This window comes from Falco biarmicus, chromosome 5 (assembly GCF_023638135.1).
Source record: "Falco biarmicus isolate bFalBia1 chromosome 5, bFalBia1.pri, whole genome shotgun sequence".
Classification (NCBI taxonomy): Eukaryota; Metazoa; Chordata; class Aves; order Falconiformes; family Falconidae; genus Falco; species Falco biarmicus.
Genome location: NC_079292.1, coordinates 47,928,564 through 47,947,877, shown reverse-complemented (window position 1 = coordinate 47,947,877; position 19,314 = coordinate 47,928,564). Strand labels below are relative to the sequence as shown.

The 19,314-nt window shown below is 45.2% G+C and overlaps 1 protein-coding gene across 1 annotated transcript in view; it reads left to right on the top strand.

Moving 5' to 3' along the window:
- The first annotated feature begins 1,999 nt into the window (after positions 1-1,999).
- The window catches only part of PLXNC1 (plexin C1), a 72,626-nt gene continuing 55,311 nt past the window's right edge, over positions 2,000-19,314 (top strand). The window contains exons 1-4 of the mRNA XM_056340068.1: positions 2,000-3,312; positions 14,330-14,452; positions 15,847-15,981; positions 18,020-18,120. Of these exons, the coding sequence (XP_056196043.1) occupies positions 2,362-3,312; positions 14,330-14,452; positions 15,847-15,981; positions 18,020-18,120 (1,310 nt within the window). The 5' untranslated portion in view covers positions 2,000-2,361. The remainder of the gene's footprint in view (positions 3,313-14,329; positions 14,453-15,846; positions 15,982-18,019; positions 18,121-19,314) is intronic.

Below are 19,314 nucleotides of genomic sequence, written 5' to 3'. Positions count from 1 at the left end.
GGGAAGAGGAAGGAAAGAACAGAAACAGGGAAGTGACGCAGGCAGGGAAAAATCTACAGAACTGGGCTCTGATGGCTGTCCCTGGGACAAGTGGGGTGCAGCCTCCCATCCCATCCCACCCTACCCTACATTATCCTTATCCCATTCCATCGTGGTAGTACCTGCTTCCCCACACAGCAGCTATATGCAGTATAGCATTCCCAGGTCCTAGAATAAGCAAAATTTGGAGAAAAACACTGCTGTTTTGGCAGTCAAATTAGTCTGTAGCCTTAGGAGACATTGCTGTTCTCTAAGATTAGAACAACCCTGATCTCACCCATTTAACCAAATCAGTCATTCGGCAAAGTACATGTGGCTTATTTTAAACATAAAGCCTGAGAAACCAGCTGTTTGGTCAGTCCTGAGAGGCAAAAAATGCAAAACTTGGTGATTTTGCAAACAGAGAGATGTCCACAGAAGACCTATTGCGGGGCATGCTCTGTGGCCAGGAGCAAAGATGTCTTGCTGATAGGAGGTTGGTGTGCTTTCTGGTTAGCCTCGTAAGTCGCGAGCAAGATGTAGATCACCGAGAGCTTTGTATTTGTACTGAAAAGCAACTTGAAGGCAAGGTACTGTATAACGCGTTCCAGCATGACATGTTCAACCTCCTTTGCAATGCCATATAAATTGCACTTTGTACAAAATCTGTTTTGGTGATACTGGCATGAGGGTTTACTTTGCTTACATGTTGACTAGCAGTCCAGTCCCGCACGAGAAGCTGCAGGCAGTGTTTGGTAGTTCACAGACCACCTCTCTGCATCTAGTGAGAGGACAAACTGCGGAATGATTCTTTTCCACATCCTCTGCTACATTCTGCAGTTTTTGAACGCATTTTGGAGTCACCGCAGAAGAGATAAGCAGATGAGTTGTGGAGGGCTCTGAATTTCACAATTATCTATGTCCTAGGCACCGATTGCAGCAAGACAGTAAAGTATTCTTGCTGATGAGAGCAGCATCAATCCTTGCACAATAACCACTGCTGAGCACAGTAACGGAGAAAAAAAGAATTTGCTAACTACATGGCACTTCCTACTTGAAAATGTTGTGCTTGACTCCTTTATACAGAGGTTGCTTTTGTTCTAGTTTTTACGGTTCCACTTATTCCTGCTGTAAAGCTACTTTAGCATAAAAGCAGTGTAAATAGAGGGTCAGAAGGCCCCTTGGTTTTGAACATTACATGCTGTTCTCAGTAAGAGTGGCAATGGGCCCTATGCCCATCCTCACCCGGAACTTCCAGAGACACCCAAGAGAGAACACTAAAATGCATCTTTGCTACCTTTCACAAACCCATTTTTCATTTAAAATGCAGCAAAACAATAATGAGCTGAGCACGCAGCCCACACCTCCCATCTGACAGAACCCGTACCAGCCATGACCCAGCAGGCAGCGAGGCCATCGGTCAGGCCACGCAGCGTGGCCATCCCTGAGCGCGGGCTGTGCGGGTGCCCGTCCTGCAAGGAGAGGGCAGGGCTTCTCCCCAACCCTGCCGAACGCGGGGGAAAAAGCCCGAAGCCTTTGTTCTTGCTGCTTCAGGGAAGGCCATGACATGTCTAACGGGAGATCCCACACCCCAAGCTTCCCGGTCGCGGTGGCCGCGACCCCCTGGCCCAGGGGCGCGCCGTGCGGCAGGGCGGTCGCCGCGCGGTAACGGGTACCAGCCGTGTGCCACGGGCGCTGCCGGCCCCCGCGCCCGCCGGCGGGCAGGTCCGGGCCTGCCCCCGCCAGGGACCGTCGCCCCCCGCCGCCCGCTGCCCGCGCGGTGGCCGCCGGGCGGCTGCGGCCGGGCGGGGAGTGAGGCAAAGCGGGTGCGCGGGGGCCGCCCTGCCCCGCAGGCGTCCCCGTGAGGGACCGGGTGCTGGGCGGCGCGGGGGGGCGGCTGCCCCGGCTGGCGGCCGGTCGAGGCGGGCCGCCTGAGGCGAAGCGGGTCGCGCCCCCTCCGCCTCCCGCCACGCCGCGGGGAAGGAGCCGCCCCCGGCCCCCCACAGGCCGGCGGGCCCCCGCGCCGCCGCCGCCGCCGCCCCCCGTCCGCGGCGAGGCGGGCCGGCGGGGCCGGGGGGCGGAGGGGGAGCGGCGGCGCACGGCGGCGAGGTGGCTCGGCAGCCCTGCCGGAGGAGCCCGGCCCACCTCTCCCGTGCTGGCACCCCCTCCTCCCCGCCCCGAAAGAGGAACTCCCCGCCCGCGCGCAGCCCGGCCGCGGCGGAGGGAGAAGCCGCGGCGGCGGCAGCGGCAGCGCGCCCGGCCCCTCGGCACAGCATGGCGCAGCAGCGCCCGCCGCCCGCCGCCGCCTGAGGCGCCCCGCGGCGCCGAGCCGAGCCCGCGCCCATGGCGGCGCCGCCGCCCGCCCTCAGCTGGGCGCTGCCCCTGCTGGCGGCGCTGGCGGGCGCCGGCGGCCCCCAGAGCTTCGAGCTGCCGGGGGCCCCCATCGACAACATCGAGGTGAGCGGCGGCGGCGTGCTGGTGGCGGGCGGCAGCTGCCTCTACGAGCTGCGGCCCGAGCTGCGGCCCCGCCGCCGCGTGGTGCCGGCGGCGGCGGGGCAGGGCTGCGGGGAGCCCCCCGGCGTGCGCAGCAACCTGCTGCTGCCCTACGAGGAGGCCGGCGGGGAGGGCGTCCTGCTGGCCGGCTGGACCCAGAAGGACGGCACCTGCCAGGTGTGGGAGCAGCCGGCCTACCGGCAGCGCCTCAACCGCAGCGAGGTGGTCAGCTGCCTGCCCGACGGCTCCACCGCCGGCGTCGTCTTCCAGCTGGCTGGCGCCTGGTACCTGGCCGTGGCAGCCACCTACTCGGCCGGCCCCTATGGGAACCATCTGGGCTGCGAGCCTTCCCAGTCGGACGAGGCGACCGTCATCACGGTCCGCAGCATGGACAACCTGGAGTCCAAGGAGGAGCTGGGCATCATCAAGCGCAAGGAGGAGCCTTTGCACTTTGTTGATGCGCTCCGGTGGGGGGATCACCTCTTCTTTCCCTACTACAGGTTGAAGGCCAGGTTGGGTGAGGACTCGGAGCCACCGAGCATGGCTGTCCTGCACCAGCTGCGCCCCTCAGACGGTGGCCTCGCTTTGCAAGGGCATGTGTATTTGGACTGTGGGTGCAGGAGCCTCATTGTTTCCTCCAGCCTTGTCCGTCAGGGTGAGCAAGGCTGGTGGGTGGGTGTTTTCCGCCACAGCCGTGGCACCAAGGCCTGGAACGCCACTGCCGTCTGCATCTTTGGGATGGAGGAGATGAAGAAGCAAGCCTGTGCATCCACACACTTCGTCATGAACGGGGAGAGCTGTGTAAGTCCAGGCATCATTTTGCTAAGCTTTCATCCTACACACCGTTGTTGACACTGTTGTTGTTGTGGCTGGTGTCGCTGTGCATGACTCATGGGGTGTCCCTGACCTGAAGGCACATGAAGTTTGCTGGGAACTTCAGAGCTGCACCAGGCTTTGTGTGTCAGCCCTGGCTCCATCAGCCCTGGTGATAGAGTACTTTCTGTTTCTGAAAAGCTGATCCCTTATCAGATCCTGGAGTGTCCTTCCCACCTACATCTCAGGGAAGACATGTTTGAGGGAACACCTGAGGGCATCCTGGGTCAGGCCTGAGTCTCGGGGTCCTCACTCTGTGTGCCCTTTTCTGCCAGGGATTAGTCATACTTCATTGTATTTTCTTTACAGCCTAGATAAAGCATCTCCTACCTTATTCTGTGCATTCACATCTCATGTCATTGCAGCTACATTGGAAATGGAAAAAAAGCCCATCAGATTGACTTCTGTGCACTGGGCTGTTGCTCACTAGTTATTTACGGTTGCTTGTGTTGCTTGTTCGGTGGTAGGTGTTTCCCAAACCTCCCAGGACTGGCCTTGCTCAAGAGGGCTCGCAGCCACCCCCCCAACCTGTATGCTCAGCAGAAAGTGATAGGTGATACATCCTTGTTGTTGCAGTGGTTACATTTTCACAGGCAGCAGTATCCCATGGAGATCCCCTGGTCACCTACTTCTCTAGCACTCTTAAGCTCCTTCCTCCTTTTGAGGGTGAGCTGGGTACGTGCAGGGTGGGATGGGCAAGGCTACCAGCTTTGCTGTTGCCTCAGTAGCTAGTAAAGGAATGGACTAAAAATTGAATTCAAGAAGCTAAAAAATGTAGTTCAGGCAAAGAAGGTGCTTTTGCAAGGCCATTCCGTGCTTTGAAGTCACACTCAGAAGTCTTTTCAGAGCAGTGGCAAAAGGAACAGTACTGAAAAGTATCAGGGAGAACCACAGGGGATCAAGCAAGCCAACATAAAGCAAGCCGTGGCCTTTTGCAGTTCCCCCACCGTCCAGGGACTTTGCAGCTTAACCCCTGAATCCTTGCTGTGTTACGGTGGGAGTTTGTTGGAAACTCTTTGAAAAGTGTGGTAGATTTAAGGTCACTCCTTGGCTTCCCAAGTGTAGCCCGTAGCAGAGAACAGTGCTGAGATTCTTCCAAATACAAACTACCGGAGGGCACGTGTGGTTCAGTCTGCTCATCTCCCGGATGAGTTGCGAGACTATTGCCAGTGTTAGAGGGACGTAGTTATGAATGAGAACCCCGTATGTGGGTGAAATGACTGTGCTGAAGTAAATAGTGAAACTCTCGCAGCAGACACGGAGCCGATCCTTGGATTTCCAATGCCAGTTTATAGCTCAATGCATTTCTGTGTTCTCACAAGGCAAACTTGCTGAATGAATTTGCAGTCTCATTTTCATCTCAGAACACCTATTTACTAGTTGGATTTTTAATTCGTATTCTTTGTTCGTAATTACTCGTGGAGTTTCTTTGCAAGGTGCTTTCTGAGACTGCAAAACAACAAAGAAAAAGAAACCTCCCTGGGCAGCAGATCCTTTATAACCACTTCCCAAAGCCCTAGGCTAGAAATTCCAGAAGAGTCTCATGGATTTCAGATTAGTGTAATGCAGGTAAGGTGAGGCAGGTTTTTCTGTCTGACCAGTGTTCCTCTCAATCCCCTGTACCTGTTGCCTCCCAGTGCCTGAATATGAAAAATCAACGACCCAGTTGTTTAAGGGTTGGTCTGATTCAAGTCAGACTCCTGTGACTTCAGAGTTACTTTCATGTCCCAAAAGGCTCGTCCCTCCTGGAAATGTAGATTATATTTGAGTACAATGCTGAAGAATCCCAACTTTAAAAGTTATTTAAAGGATTGTTTGCTTAACATTATGTTCCTAACTATGGTGATGTTATTAATAATGATATCTTGGCACAATAAATACAGTTTACCACTGACAGGAAAGTGGTGTTTTAATATTTTGTGAGATAGCAGGACATCTGGGTGTTGTGTAGTAATACGACCTATAACATTACATGGCTAATTAGACTTCCTTTTAAAGCTAATTATATGTGCTTATGGTATATAAACATAGAAATAAATGCGTGTAGTTCAGCTTTAATATGTTTTTTATACTACAGAAGGTTAGGCCAGGCTATTGCAGAGTAGGTTTGGAGATGACAGGCCCATATGCTGCTGCTTCTGGGTTGTTTTAGACCAGATCCTTCTACTGTCTCTCACCAAATCATGCAGTCCCTGCAAATGTGGAATATGCTCTTCTTGGATTCAGAAGCACCAGGGCTTCAGAACTGGCAGGAAGATGGTGCACAGTGTGTCCATCACTGCGCAGCTTGTAGAAGTGTGTGCAATAGCTAGCAGTGGCTTTAGCCAGAAGGGAGTGCCTCATAACACAGAGCTGTTGGGAGTACATTGTAGTACAACATGCAGGAATGACAGCGAGCAACGGTACTTAACGTGTGCTTTGAAGTCCAGTCTTTTACAAAGGCAGTATTGATACTGAGCAAATGAATGTGTTGCAGTGTTATGATTGCCTGGAGTGCAAGACCTCTACACTGTTTGTGGTGGGTAGACCGTGCTGAGTGTCAGCCTGACTTTTGCATTGCGGGTGCGGTGTTGTAGGGTTCTGTGGATCTTAGTCTGCTTTGCTGGGTACACTTCAGTTCTGGAGCTCAGATGTGATGAGGTACACAGATCACGGACACAGTTTGTCAGTTGATGTAGGAATTGAAAATACTTTTTTTCACTGCAGGAATGCAGTTTATAGTCAAGAGTATATGTTAGGGAGTAGTGGCAGTTTGTTTTCCTTCTGATCTTGTAATTTTTCAGATTTCTGTAATTATTCTGATTACCTTTAGGCAAGACGTCCTGTTACCTGTCAGCACTCACACAGCTGCTTGTATTTGCACTGTGTTGGCAGTGTGTGTTGGCAGTGTGTGTTGGCACTGTGCTTCTCAATAGTACAGTGCAAGAGGGACTGAGTCTGAGGTATTTGTGATCCTGAATTCCCTGCTATGCTACTGCTGCATGTTCTGCTCTAAACTCATTCCTGTAAGGTACTGAGCTTTCTGGCCTTAACCCAGTAAAGCACTTTAGGGCATATTTAACATTAGGCCTATAAGTACTTCCATCATCTTCATGCCCATGCATTTAAAGTTAAGCATGAACTTGAGTACTTCACTGGATTGGAACCAAATTGCTCTGCATCCTGTAGGAACTGATTGTAGGTGTGCAGTCTCTTTAGCCTTGCATTGCTACTTAGGCCAAAGTTGACATTTGCATTAAGTTTCAATGCTGGTTTTGAGTCTGTCATTGAAAATTAGTAGTTTTTAAGATCCTTGCTTTATCAAAAACTATGTGACTGCTACAGATTCTGTGGAATTGCTCCTTAGAAGAACAAACTAATTCTGGTTTTGTTTTGTGAAGTATTGTGCACAAAGCATTTTGTCCTAATTGGATGTGTTTATTCTGGGCATATGTAATACTGGATTCCCAAAGACAAGATTCTGAACTAGCAAGAGGCAAGTGGTATCTTAAACTACTCTGAAAATATTTTGCAGTTTTATATTTATATGGGTGGTTTTCCTCTGATCCACACATCTCTGTTTTGAGTATATCTACTTACATGCACTGTCAAGGTGTATGCATTAATGGACTCTAGCGTAACCTGCATGTACATAAGTGCATCTTCTTCACAATTTTCTTAGTTGATAAATGTGAATTTGCCACATTTCATTCTCCATTTCTTTTCAGAAACCTGACTGAGCACTAGCAAACATCTCTGGTGGTTTACAATTATGAAATTGAAGCTCCTTAGCCAGTACATAGGAGGAATGTTGGAATTTGTCACAAACTTGCCACAGTAGCTAGTGAACTTGAAGAAAGGCTTTTCTTTAGTTGTTCTGTGGCTGAACAGAAGCTACTAGAATCTCAGATCTCTCCCAGAGATCCCAGGATCTCATGGATCACAGCCAAGCAGATGAGTAGGAGAAGTGCTGAAATTAGAGAACATGAAAAGGAGAGAGTTGTAGGGTGTTATCTAACCACAATGACAAATCTGGAAATTAGTGTTGCCAATATAAGAGGTTGTATGGGAAGAAAAGGATTCTACAGTTTTTCAGGGAGAAAATCCAAAAAAATGTTAAGCGTATACTTATAAGACAGAGACAAGTTGCTGTAGTGTATATTAAGGTGTTTATTTTATGATGTGCAAAGGCTAAGTAGCTGTGATAGTTACTAAATTATAAGCTGTCTTGGTTGGTTTTTAATCTGCCATTTAATGCAAGTAAAGATGTATAACAGTCTGTTCTTTGAATTTTTGCATTTTTCAGTGGGTGATAAATATGTGGGTTGGTATATACCCCTTTTTAGAGCATAGTTTGGAATCGTAGGACAAATGTTAGCTGGTGTAAGCTCTGCTAAAGAGATTTTGAAGTCAACATAGTTACATCAGCTTAATCATGGCCATTAATTTGCAGGAATGACATTTGAATTTGTGTGGTAACTCATTCCAAAATGATTCATGGTCTTTTATTTAAGGAAAGAATTACAGGCTTCTAAATATCATTTGGTATCAAAATTGATCCTGTAATTAATTTTCTAGTAGTAAAGTCATCTCCTGTGTATTACCAGACTGCTAGTATTTCATCTGATGTTTGACAGATTTCTAGAGTTGTTTCTGAAGTGAATATTTCTGTCCAGTTACAATGAATTTTCAGTTCGTTCCTGTTTGGTGTGGGAAGTAAGCCATAGGAGACTTGTAAACTCACACTGTCAGTAAGAAGAAGAGTTGCTTTTAGTCATCTGGCTTCACCAGGTGTTCTTAGTGGAAACTTTTGAAGGCCTGGGGGCTCTTGAACAGAAGATTCACTTCCTTGGGATCACAGAGTCGTTCAGGTTGAAAGGAACCTCAGAGGAGGTCTCCGTCCATCCCCCTGCTCACAGCATGGTCAGCTCTGATATCAGACAAGGTTGCTCTGGGCTTTGTCCTGTCAGGTCTTGAAACCTCCAGGGACGGAGACTGCACAATATCTCTGGACAACCTGTTCTGCTTAATTGTCCTCATGGTGATTTTTTAAATCTTCTGTCCACTAGAAACCTCCCTTGTTTCAGTTTGTGTTATTATCTCGTCCCGCATACACTTCAGTCAAGAGCCTGGCTCTGTTTCTCTGGTCCCTCTGAAACTGTCTCCTCTGTAGGCTGAATCAGCCTGGGTCCCTCAGCCTTTCCTCATAGGTCAGCTGCTCTGGGCTCCGACTGTCACAGTGGCCCACTGCTGAACTCACTCTGATTTACCAAGATCACTGGTACTAAGGGTCCCAGAACTGAGCACAGTATCCTGGACACAACAGAACATGTGCCAATTAAAGGAGAATGATCACTTTCCTTGCGCGATCTGGCTGTGCTGCTGTCGATACAGCCCAGGATGCTGTTACCCTTCACTGCTCCCTGGCTACACTGTTTAGCCTACAGCCCTCCAGGACCCTTGTGTCCATTGCAGCAGAGCTGCTCCCCGGCCTGTACTGTCACAGGGGGTTAGGCCATCCCAGGTGCAGGACTTTACATTTGTCCTTGTTGAATTTCTTGCAGTTCTTGTTGGCCTGTTCCTCCAGCTTCTTTAGGTCTTTCTGAATGGCAGCCCTGCAGTAAAGAATATCAGCTCATTTTGATACTATCTGCAAGATTAATCTGGAAGCTTTCAATGTCTTCCTCCAGGTCATTGATAAAGATACTGAGCAGGACATGTCCCAGGATAGGTTCCCTTAAGAACTCCGCTTGTAACTAGTGTCTGGGTAGAGTACAAACCACTAACCAATACCCTCTGAGCCTGTTGATCCATCCAGTTTTTCCACCCGTCCAGTAGTCCTCCTGTCTAAGCTGTAACATCTCAAGTTGGATACAAGGATGCTGTGCTAAATGGTGTCAGGAGCTTTGCTAAAGTCAATTATGTCTACTGTTCGTCCCTCCTCCACAAACTGAGTCATCATCACAGAAGGCAGTCACGGAATCATAGAACTGTTTAGGTTGGAAAAGACCTTTAAGATCATTGAGTCCAACCATTAACGTGGCACTGCCAAGTCCACCACTAAACTGTGTCCCTAAGTGCCACATCTACACATCTTTTAAATGCCTCAGGTTGGTCAGGCATGATTCATCCTTGGTGAATTCATGTTGGCTTTCCACAGTCACTTTATTCTTGCGCCCAGAAGTGGCTTCCAAGAGGATTTGCTCCATGATTTTCCCAGGGAAAAAGTGAGACTGGCCAATGTGTAGTTCCCCAGGTCATCCATGTCTTTTTTGAAGATGAGTGCAGTATTTGCCTTTATTCGGTTCTTGGAGACTTCCCCTGATCTCCACAACTTTTGAAATATGAGAGAATGGCCTTGCAGTATCATCAGACAGTCTCTCAGCATCTTCCTGCAGATCCCACGTGGCCTGCCTGAGATTTTGTAAGAGATCCCTGGCTTAATCCTTTTCCAGTACTGGTAGTTTCTCTCTTCCTTGAACTCTGTGAGGACTACAAGACCTTGCTGGTGTAGTCCAGAGCCTTGTCTGCATCTACTGTCAATAAATCATGACCTATTCAGCAGCCGGTGCATATTTTAATTGTTTATTCTTTTATTGCTCATGTAGTTGTAGAAGGTCTTCTTGTTGCCTGTAACATCCCTTGCCAGTTTCAAACCCAGGTGAGCTTGGGCTTTCCTAACACCATTCCTATGTGTCCAGGCCGTTCGTCCTTAGTCACTTGTTCCAGCTTCTACCTCTTTCATACTGTTTTTCTGCATTGTAGTTCAGTCATGACTTCCCTGCTTAGCTCGGGCCATCTCCTGATGTGGCTGCCTGTTTTCCTGAGTTTTGTGCTTGGAGGAGGTCGTCCTGAAAGACCTGTTAACTTTCCTGAGCTCCATTTCCCTTCAAAGCTGCCTTTCAGGGGATCCCACAAACCAGTTCCCTGAACAACCTGAAGCCTGGTTTTCAGCTTTGTACTCTGCTGTTCTTTCCTCACTGCCCTCAGAATCCTGAACTCGGTTATTTCATAGTTACTACAGTGAAGACTGCCATTGATTATCACAGCTCCAGTCAGTTCTTCCTTGATTGTGAGTAGCAAATCCAGAAGAGCATCATCCTTCGCTGACCCTGTGGAGTTAACAAATCCTGGGGTCCCATCTCATTCACTTTGCCCACAGAGCTCTGTAGTCCTGATCTGCACTAGGCAACATCCTTGGTGTCTGCGTGTATGTGCAACAATGGGTAGTGGTCAAAGGAATGGAAAATCACTGGCAGTCTCTCTGCAGTTAATCAGGGCCCCTAAAAAAAAAAAGAAACTTCTTGTAACAGCATGACTTTAGCAGGTGTGTGCCTTCAGCCCTCACAGGAGGGAATCTCTGACCATGGTCACTCACCACTTCCTCTCACTCTCTGCTAATGCTCTGTTCAAGCTCTGCTGGTTTCAAAGCCTTCCTTAATGGAGGTTGTTCTTCCTCATTGTTTATTAGGACACTTTACCAATTCTGTAAACTTGGATCTGAGGCCAGAGAAGGAGTGTTTCTGCTGCTGCAAGGAGTCACAGATTTATAGCCTCCCCATCTCAAGAGTCTCCATCAACCTCTTGCTCAAGTGTAGCCTCTGACTATTCCTCCTGCCTTGCGTCATGAGGCTCAGGATCTTACCTCTGCAAGATCTCTGTAAAGACCCTGTCATTTACTGGTCATCCACCCTGATTTTTTGCAGTCTGCTTGCCTGAGATGGTTTGTCTACCTAGCATTGCTATGCAGTACACAAACTAAAAAAACTTCCTGGAAATAAAATTTTGGAACAGTTAATCTCCTCGTTCCTTAGCCCTAATAAAGGCTTGCTGCGTGTACCAATATTTAAGTTTGTTACCCTCTGATACAATAAAAATTGATGCAGGTGGTTGAAGGGTGGTGAAACTAAGAAAGAAGGATGAGGTAGCAGAAGTTTTTTTCCCTCTAGGAAAAGCATCGATCTATTGTTCCAGTGTTGACTATCGCTTATGCGCTGCTCACAAGTCTTGTGTCCTTTTGTATAGCTCCATCTGTTCATTCACTGTGATGCTCAAACCCTTTATTTTTACTTTTTGGCCAGCTGCAATATGATGAATGCTGCGTGAGCTAAAAATGCTGCCCTTCCCTCTGAGGCTTGCAATGTAAAATAATCAGGAGGAAATAAAGACAGAAAGTAGAATTGTGAATATGGTTGCTGCAGCTGGAATCGTGCAGTGATAAATCTGAAAATTACATGTAAAATAGAAAATTAGTATAAATACTTTTCATGCCAATAACCAAACTTCATAGTGGGGTGAACTTAAAAGCAAAATGTAAGTCAATTCAGGAGAACTCTAGGCTTACCTGTACACATGAAGATTTTGGGGGACTATAGAATAGAGCAGAGGGTAGAACTGAAGAATTAAAAACCCAAAGGTCTTCTAGAGTAGTAATGTCTTTTCTTTTGCTTTTCTTGTGTTAGTATGAGCCTGGAAGTGTTACAGGATAGACGGATGATTGTGGAGATGAGTGACTCTTCAAGTATAAAGGAAGTTTGGACTGTAAATGCATTTTTAAGGATGGATATAGCTGTGAAAGAAAGAGCTTGGGAAGGCCCTACAGTGCTGTAACCCCATTAGTCACAGTGGAAGAAGTAAAAGGGCTTGTTAAAAAAATAAATGCACATGGAAAAGGGGTGACAGAAGGGTGAAAGCAGCAGCTGCACCCTGGAGGGAACGGGCAAGCTGGAGAAATAGGTTGCAAAAGGGAGAAGGCAATTTTTGTTGTGACTGCCCACCATCTGAATTCCCCCCTCTTCTTATCTGTATTAGCTCAGTGTCGCATTGACCCTCCCTCTAGCAAGCCGAGTGAGGGGAGGGGGCTTCCACACTTGTCAGTATTGGTTCTTCAGTCAGATGAGGAGGATGCACTGATATGACACTAGTTATTTTATTAGTATGTGGGTCAAAAGAAAATCTGGCAGCAGAGCTTTTCAGAGACTGGATGAGTCCTCCGCTCTTCTGTGATCTTATTGTGCCGAGTCTGCAAAGGAACCTGGGGTGGTTTGTTTTCCTTACACTACTGCATGGTGCACTGCAGAAAGAAACCCCCTAATTCTGGCAGAAATGAAAGCCTGGAAGCGAAGCTTCACTTCAGTCCTTTGCCTGAGTGAAGCCTCATTGTGTATATCAGTGCTGGAGTTTTGTGACCCTCTGATCTAGTGAGTGAGTTAACTTTTTCCACCTTAAAATACTTGCAATCACTTTTCCCGCCCCATATCTAAAACAGATCTCCATGGCACTGGAGTCTCATGCCTAGGCGGGTTTTACTGAAGTTCGGTGCCAGTCGTCTTCCTCCTGGATGAAAAAAAACCCAGTATCTTTAAATATAAGAGTTAATCAAGTCTTCTTTTACTCCAAGTGGCTGTTCTTGCAAGCTAATTAAAATGATTCAGATGACTGAAAAAGATTTTAATTGATTTAGGATTGCAGTTCAGAAAAAAAATAGTTCTATGTGGAAAGACTTTTTGGGGTTAAGCCAGCATCCTAGCATGCCAGAGAGTTGAATTCAGCTGTTACCGTGTTATGGATTCACTTCATAACTTCGAGAAATGCCTTCACCTTTCTGCAAAATGTCAGTTTTAATAGTCTATTCTCACACTTTGTTTTGTGCATTAAAGCAAAATAGGTTCTCACAGTAAGAGGGTGCCTGTAGGTTTAGGCATCTGTCCTTGAGGCTGAGATTCTGGGCTTTGTAAGCTGACCTGCAGGGCTTGTTCCCAAGGTCCTGGTCCTGCCCGAGCTCTTGCCCCCCACCTCTCCATGCCTGCTACTCCTTTGTGCCCACGCTGGTGTCATGCAGCCACACGTTCATGTGGTGAGGAGAATGACTCAAACGAAAAATTAGGTAGATAGATGGATTTACAGACCATTTTCCAGGCACGTAATTTCCTTCACTAAGCTTACCGGAAAGTATTATACTAATAGAGGGGAAGGGGAGGTAAAGCTTGGCTGTGGTTGGACCCATTTGGAGGTTGACTGAAAGCAGTTACAGGACTGCACACCTGAGTTACTGCTTGCTGGGGAGATACCTGGGCTTGTAGGGAGTTCAGGGCAGAGACCATCTCTCACCTGGTGAATAACCTTATTCTCACACATCAGAGCTTCCTTTCAGCACTTGATTGTTTACAATCGGAGTTACTTCGTCAGGTTTTTCCTTCCACAAGATACAGGGATTTCCTGCGTGATGTTTTCTTTCATGAGCTCCTTACACACTTGTCACTTGACTTCCTCCAGCTTTGATGGAGAATTGTAGGCAACATGTTAAATTTAAAGTTCATACAGGTACATTCATATTTTCCCTGGCATGAACTTTATACTACTTTATCTCATATTTATGTAAATACGCAAGTCTCAACTTCCTTTAGTGTAAAGCAGGAAACCAGAAAGGGGAGGATGAAGCTTTGCATTTTTTGAAGCATAGTAGAAAAACCCAAAAGTCCATGTGTTTGAAGTGCTTTCTTTCTCCAGAATATTAACATGCTGAGTTGCAGCATGGTTGCTGAGTGTATCTGTAGCCTTCATAGTAGGTGCAGACAGGTGATGGCAAAGCATGGCTTTGCTGAGAAGAACTGGCAATTCAGAATAAGCCCAGGGCAGAATAAGCCCCCAAAAGAGGAATTCTGTTGCAGAGTAACTTGCTGTTAGGCCAAGCCTATGTCCCACTGAGGTCAGTGTTTTAGCTGCAGTAGGTGTAATCTTTATCACAGGTGTGGTCAGTTGCCATGTATAAAAAATAAGTTTAATGTTTCATGTGCCATTTCCAATGATATGTGGCACTGAAATTGTGTCAGAATTAAAATGTTAGCCAAAGTATTGGCTAAAGTTGAGTTCTCTGAGAATCTTTCCAGGGATTCTTCTTTTTCTTAATGTTTTACAGTATAGGTGAATGATTTTGTAATAGATTTCTCTTATATCTGATTTTCAGGAGGCACGATCAATCAAGAAACTACCTACCTTGATTCACTCTGGATTAGTGGCTGTTTATGGCACAGTTGTTTTGGATCAGATAGTTCTCTTTTTGGGAACAGATGATGGACAGTTACTGAAGGTAAGCTAAGCTGAGAGTGGCAGTTCTTCCCTTCTCCATCAGCTGCCACTGTGTTCAAGTGGGTAAATGTTTCCTGGCTTAGGCACTGTATTATAAACAGATATAATCTCCTGAATCTCTGTTTCTTTTTTTGTTGGTTTGTGAAGTAACTGCTGTGTTGTTACGTGAAGAGCAACATAACTTCCAAAAGCAATTATGTACCCTGCTTAAAATTCATGGAAACGTTTCATTAAACTGCTAATGCCTACAGTATCAATTTATGGACTGTGGAGTTCTCAGTTACTTGGTCTTTTGTTTCCTTCCTTGCTTTGGTTGTCCAGTAGAAATGTTAAATATTGTTAAATTTTGGAAACATATTTATTTGTTTGTTGGCCTGTCTTGTGATGTGAACAGCTGTCCATTAAAGAGAAAAGTCAAGATTCATTTTGCTTTAGCTTCTGAATAGTCGACCTACGCTACCTTAAATCAATCACCTGGAAGTGAAAGTTATCTTATCTTATTATCAAACTTTTCAACCATCCAGTCAAATGTCTTTTATGCTTCAATTTTTTTCCGGGTTTTGCGAGAATGTGCATTTCCTGTCTTCACTGCAAAGGATGACTCTCATTTTTTGTTTTTATTAAGCAGGCAGTTGGAGAGGAATATAGTAGAGAGCTTGAAAAGCTTTTACCCATTTGATTTCACTGTGCTTTTGATAATGAAAAATAAAATTGAAATCTTCCCTGTCTCCTTAGTGCAGTGGAGACCATGAATGCATGAATGTATCTCCCTTGGTTAGTCATGTTTATGGAAAACCTTGTATCAATGTTGGTGTGATTATTAACTTGCAAAATAAAGTTTCCGTGGTCTCTGGTTCTCTTGAATTTTGTGTGAAGGGTGGTGGAAGACTGTAGAGTTAGGCAAGGTAAGAAAAAGAAGTACTACCACAGATGTATACTCACAGAAGCCACAGAGAAACTTCTGTCCTGAAGACAGTTGTCAGTAAGTTCCTATTTACATTATGGGTGTCTGGATGTTGGTTTGTTTTCTGAAGGCTAATACTTCCTTCTCCATTCATAGGAGTAGTTAACACATTAGGGCTTTGGGATATAGGCGTCTCTTCCACATTCAGTTTCTGTGTCAATCAGGAACATACTTGGTGGGAGGGGTGTTTCATACACTAAACCAGTGCGAGATTCATTGCGAAATGTGTCTGGCCTGGATTTTGTTGGAATTCTGTTCTGGTGTTCTTTTCCTCCATCTTTCTGCAGTGTGAGAGCCAGTGCAGTAGGTGAGTTGAATCAGGGCACAATAAATCATCTCAGCACTCTGATGTAGCTGAAATTAGGATTTTGTTTAAAATACTGACTGATCAGTAAAAGGACTTGTGGATAATTTAGTTTCTTGTGTTTTAGGCTGTTCTTAATGAGGATATGGAATCTAATTGCCCAGAGGTTTTATATGAAATTAAGGAAGAAACCTCCATTTTCCCCAAACTTCGACTTGATCCAGTAGATAATAACTACATCTATCTGTCCTCTGCCAATAAGGTAAGCGCAATATTAAATAAAAGAGTAGGTTCAAATAAGCTGCTGCTTTAAGGGTTTCTGCCACATTATAATTGAAGCATCAGTTTTGGTCGGAGTTAGACCTTAAGTATCCAAACTGCGGTGAACAACTTTACATCTAGTATCTGATTATGTCGTCTAAGTTTGGGCTGCACTGCTGCAGAGCTTGGAAGAGCTTCCACTGTAATGGTGCTGCCTACTGTTGCTGTGATCCAGCAGCACCCTTAATCCTATGCTTATTTTATGTCATTCTGTGGACAGAGTCTTTGCTTCTCTTTTACCTGGAGACATCATGCAGAATCAGACTTGGAGGCAGCAAAAAAACCCTTGTAGACTCTTTGGAGGTGGGAGTTTCTCTGAATTAGCAATCCGGCTATTGGTAGGCTGGGGTCTGCTAGTCAGTTATGGAGTTTCTAATGTGGAGAAAACTCTTAATTTAAGAGATGGGTTTGAAGTCTTAGTTCTGCTGAAATCAATGATAGAATTCTCATAATCTTCAGTTAGGCATAGATTTTAAAAAAACCAAACCAAACCAAAACCACAATCAGAAATGATTAATGTGTCTGCATAGTGATGCCAAGGAGTTCAGCAATCACTGGGAGCTACTGCATGTGAGCAAACACATCAGAGCTTCATGTCAAGCAGAGAGCAGCTCCCAGGAGCCAGTGCAGTTGTTGCAGCACATCCTGCAGCAGGGCTACTGAGCGTCAACTTGGCAAATCCCTTTGTCTCACTAGCAGCGGGGAAGATGGCAGTGAAACATAAGGGCTGGCTGTCCATCTGAGCCGGACAGGATTTCACCCAGCACTTGATTACTTTCATTTACAATAAAATCACTTTTCCAGCAGTGAACATGGCATTTTAGCCTGTCGTCTGAGAGAATGGGTAAGTTGGTAGGAGAGCTCCTGACTGATACAAACATCTATCACAAATGCAGAAGGAATCAAAATTTCAGTCAAAAGTATATGTAGATATTCAAAATAAAGACTCAAATTTTCTTCAGCTTTGGTAAAAGAGCAAGTTGTTATAGAGGAACAACACTTTTAGGAATAAATGCCTCTCTGTGATCATCTCTTGGAGCTTAAATAATGCTTTTAAACTATCTTTTTTTAACTTGCTAGTAGTCTATGAAGTTGGCTGGTTTCTGAGCTGATTATCTTGCACACCTGCGGCTAAATTTAATTTTACAAGATATGGCTGGAAAGAACAGTAAATATACTTTTGCAGAAAGCCACGTATCCTTGTTTCCGTTCTCCAAGCATAGGAATTTTTAATTCCTGCAAATTTGTAAAAAAAATAATGGCTTGAATTAGGAATATTTTTCTTATTAAGATTATTAATTAACATTGTTATTAATAATATTATTTGTATTTGTAATCAGATTTCTCTTTTTCTTTTTCCTTTCCTTTTCTGAAAATGGCCGGCTAGGATATTCAAGATGAATGTACAAGTATAGCTACATATAATATAGCCACAATTATCTACATTTACTTATTGAAATGGCATTTTCATGCATGCTAAGTAGTTGCATGCGTTTGTTCTAATGTGCACATGCAGTAACCTGACATGGTGATGCAAACACAGATGCATTTTGTTTTGCGCATGCATTTTTGGATGCACCTTCATCAATCATTTAAAAATCTCAGTTCTGATGAGAGGAAAACAGTGTTCTGCTAAGCAGAGCATTATTTGTAAAATAAAGCTCTTTTCTATTGTTATCTATAATTCGCTATGCTAATCAGTCTTTCTTGCATTAGCCTGTCCATGCTGGCCTTTCAGTAGTAGAACCCAATTATCATTGTCAAGAGGCGTTTCATCATCTGATGGCAAAATACAGTGTGTGTAAAATAGGCTGCATATTTCTATCCAGAGGTCTTCTGGCAGAGGGGAGTCCATAATGAAACTTCCCCAAAGGGATTGTGCTTGGTTGCTGTCAGATTTTTAATAGTAACCCTCAATTTCCCTGTTTATGAAGGCTATTTATTTTAATTCAGTGTGTTACTGCGTTCTTTGGTTTTAGGTGAGGAGAATACCAGTTGCAAATTGCAGTAGATACATTTCTGAGCAAGAATGCTTATCTGCGAAGGATCCCTACTGTGGGTGGTGTTCTTTGAGTCGCAGGTATTTTTTGTATTTTAGACTTTCATATAAAAGCAATGCATTATTAGTCAGTGTACATTTTGACTGGCTTGGGGCTATTCAGCATCAAGATTGTATCTACTGAGTTTTTATGGAATCAGTCACAGCCATAAACGAGACACTACTGTCACGTGGAAGGGAGCTCTGCAGTTTTTAAAAACCATGTTAACCCCTCAGATTTTTGAGATCTACCTATAAAATATATGTTGGGCTAAGAAGAATAAATTATTTTGGTTTTAGAACAGATGTTTTTGCTTTCCAGATTGATTGAGAGATAAAACTGTATGCTCATGCTTGAAGCATCTCGATTGCTGAGAGCATCTTGCATGTGAGAATGGAGAAAGTGCTCAGTTGCCTTCTGTATTCATAGTTCCTTGCTTTGGAATCACTGCCTTTGGTTTAGGTCAGAGGAGAATTTCTTTCTAAACACTTCATTCCCACATTTGGGTCATAGTTTTGGTGCTTTCTTTGAAGGTTTGAAAGCTATTGTATATCTTTGGCCTGGACTGGAGAAATTCCTGGGTCATCAAGTGTAGTCTTGGCAATTGCAAGCAACCACATCATGTAAACCTACTCCTGAACTAATCGACAACCACATCATGGAAACCTGCTCATAAACTAATCAAGGACCATTCTAAGTTTAGATAGGTTTTTTTGTCCTCCCTGGCCTGGTTGTGTGGCTACCTGAGAGTCTTATTTTTCTGCTGGTTAAAATCTGGCTGCTCATTTTCATCATGTGTGTGTTCATGGACAGGTTACACTGGTACACTAATTTGTTCTAGTGCTCGCATCTCCTTGGCTTGAATAGGTTTTTTCCTCTTCCCTCGCACTTAATCTCCTCAATGGTTTTGTGAAGGCAGTCTCTTTTCTGGCTTTCATTTTGGTGTGCTGAAACAGCTAACTTCACTAAGATCCTCTCACATAAGACACTCCTTTCTTAACTCCACTCCAGTAGGCTGTCTGTGAAATTTATGTATTATTTTAAAAATAAAGATGGCCAGGACTGTCACAGTATTCCAGAAACTTTCAGCTGTGCCTTGTTCAATGGTGTTTAATCAGTCTGTCCAGGAAGCACCTTACTTAGTATGTCCTGGGATCACAAACGTCTTTTTCATGACAGCGTCACATTGATGGGCCACAATCACCCATGATCAAATAATGCCCCCAGGTCCTTCT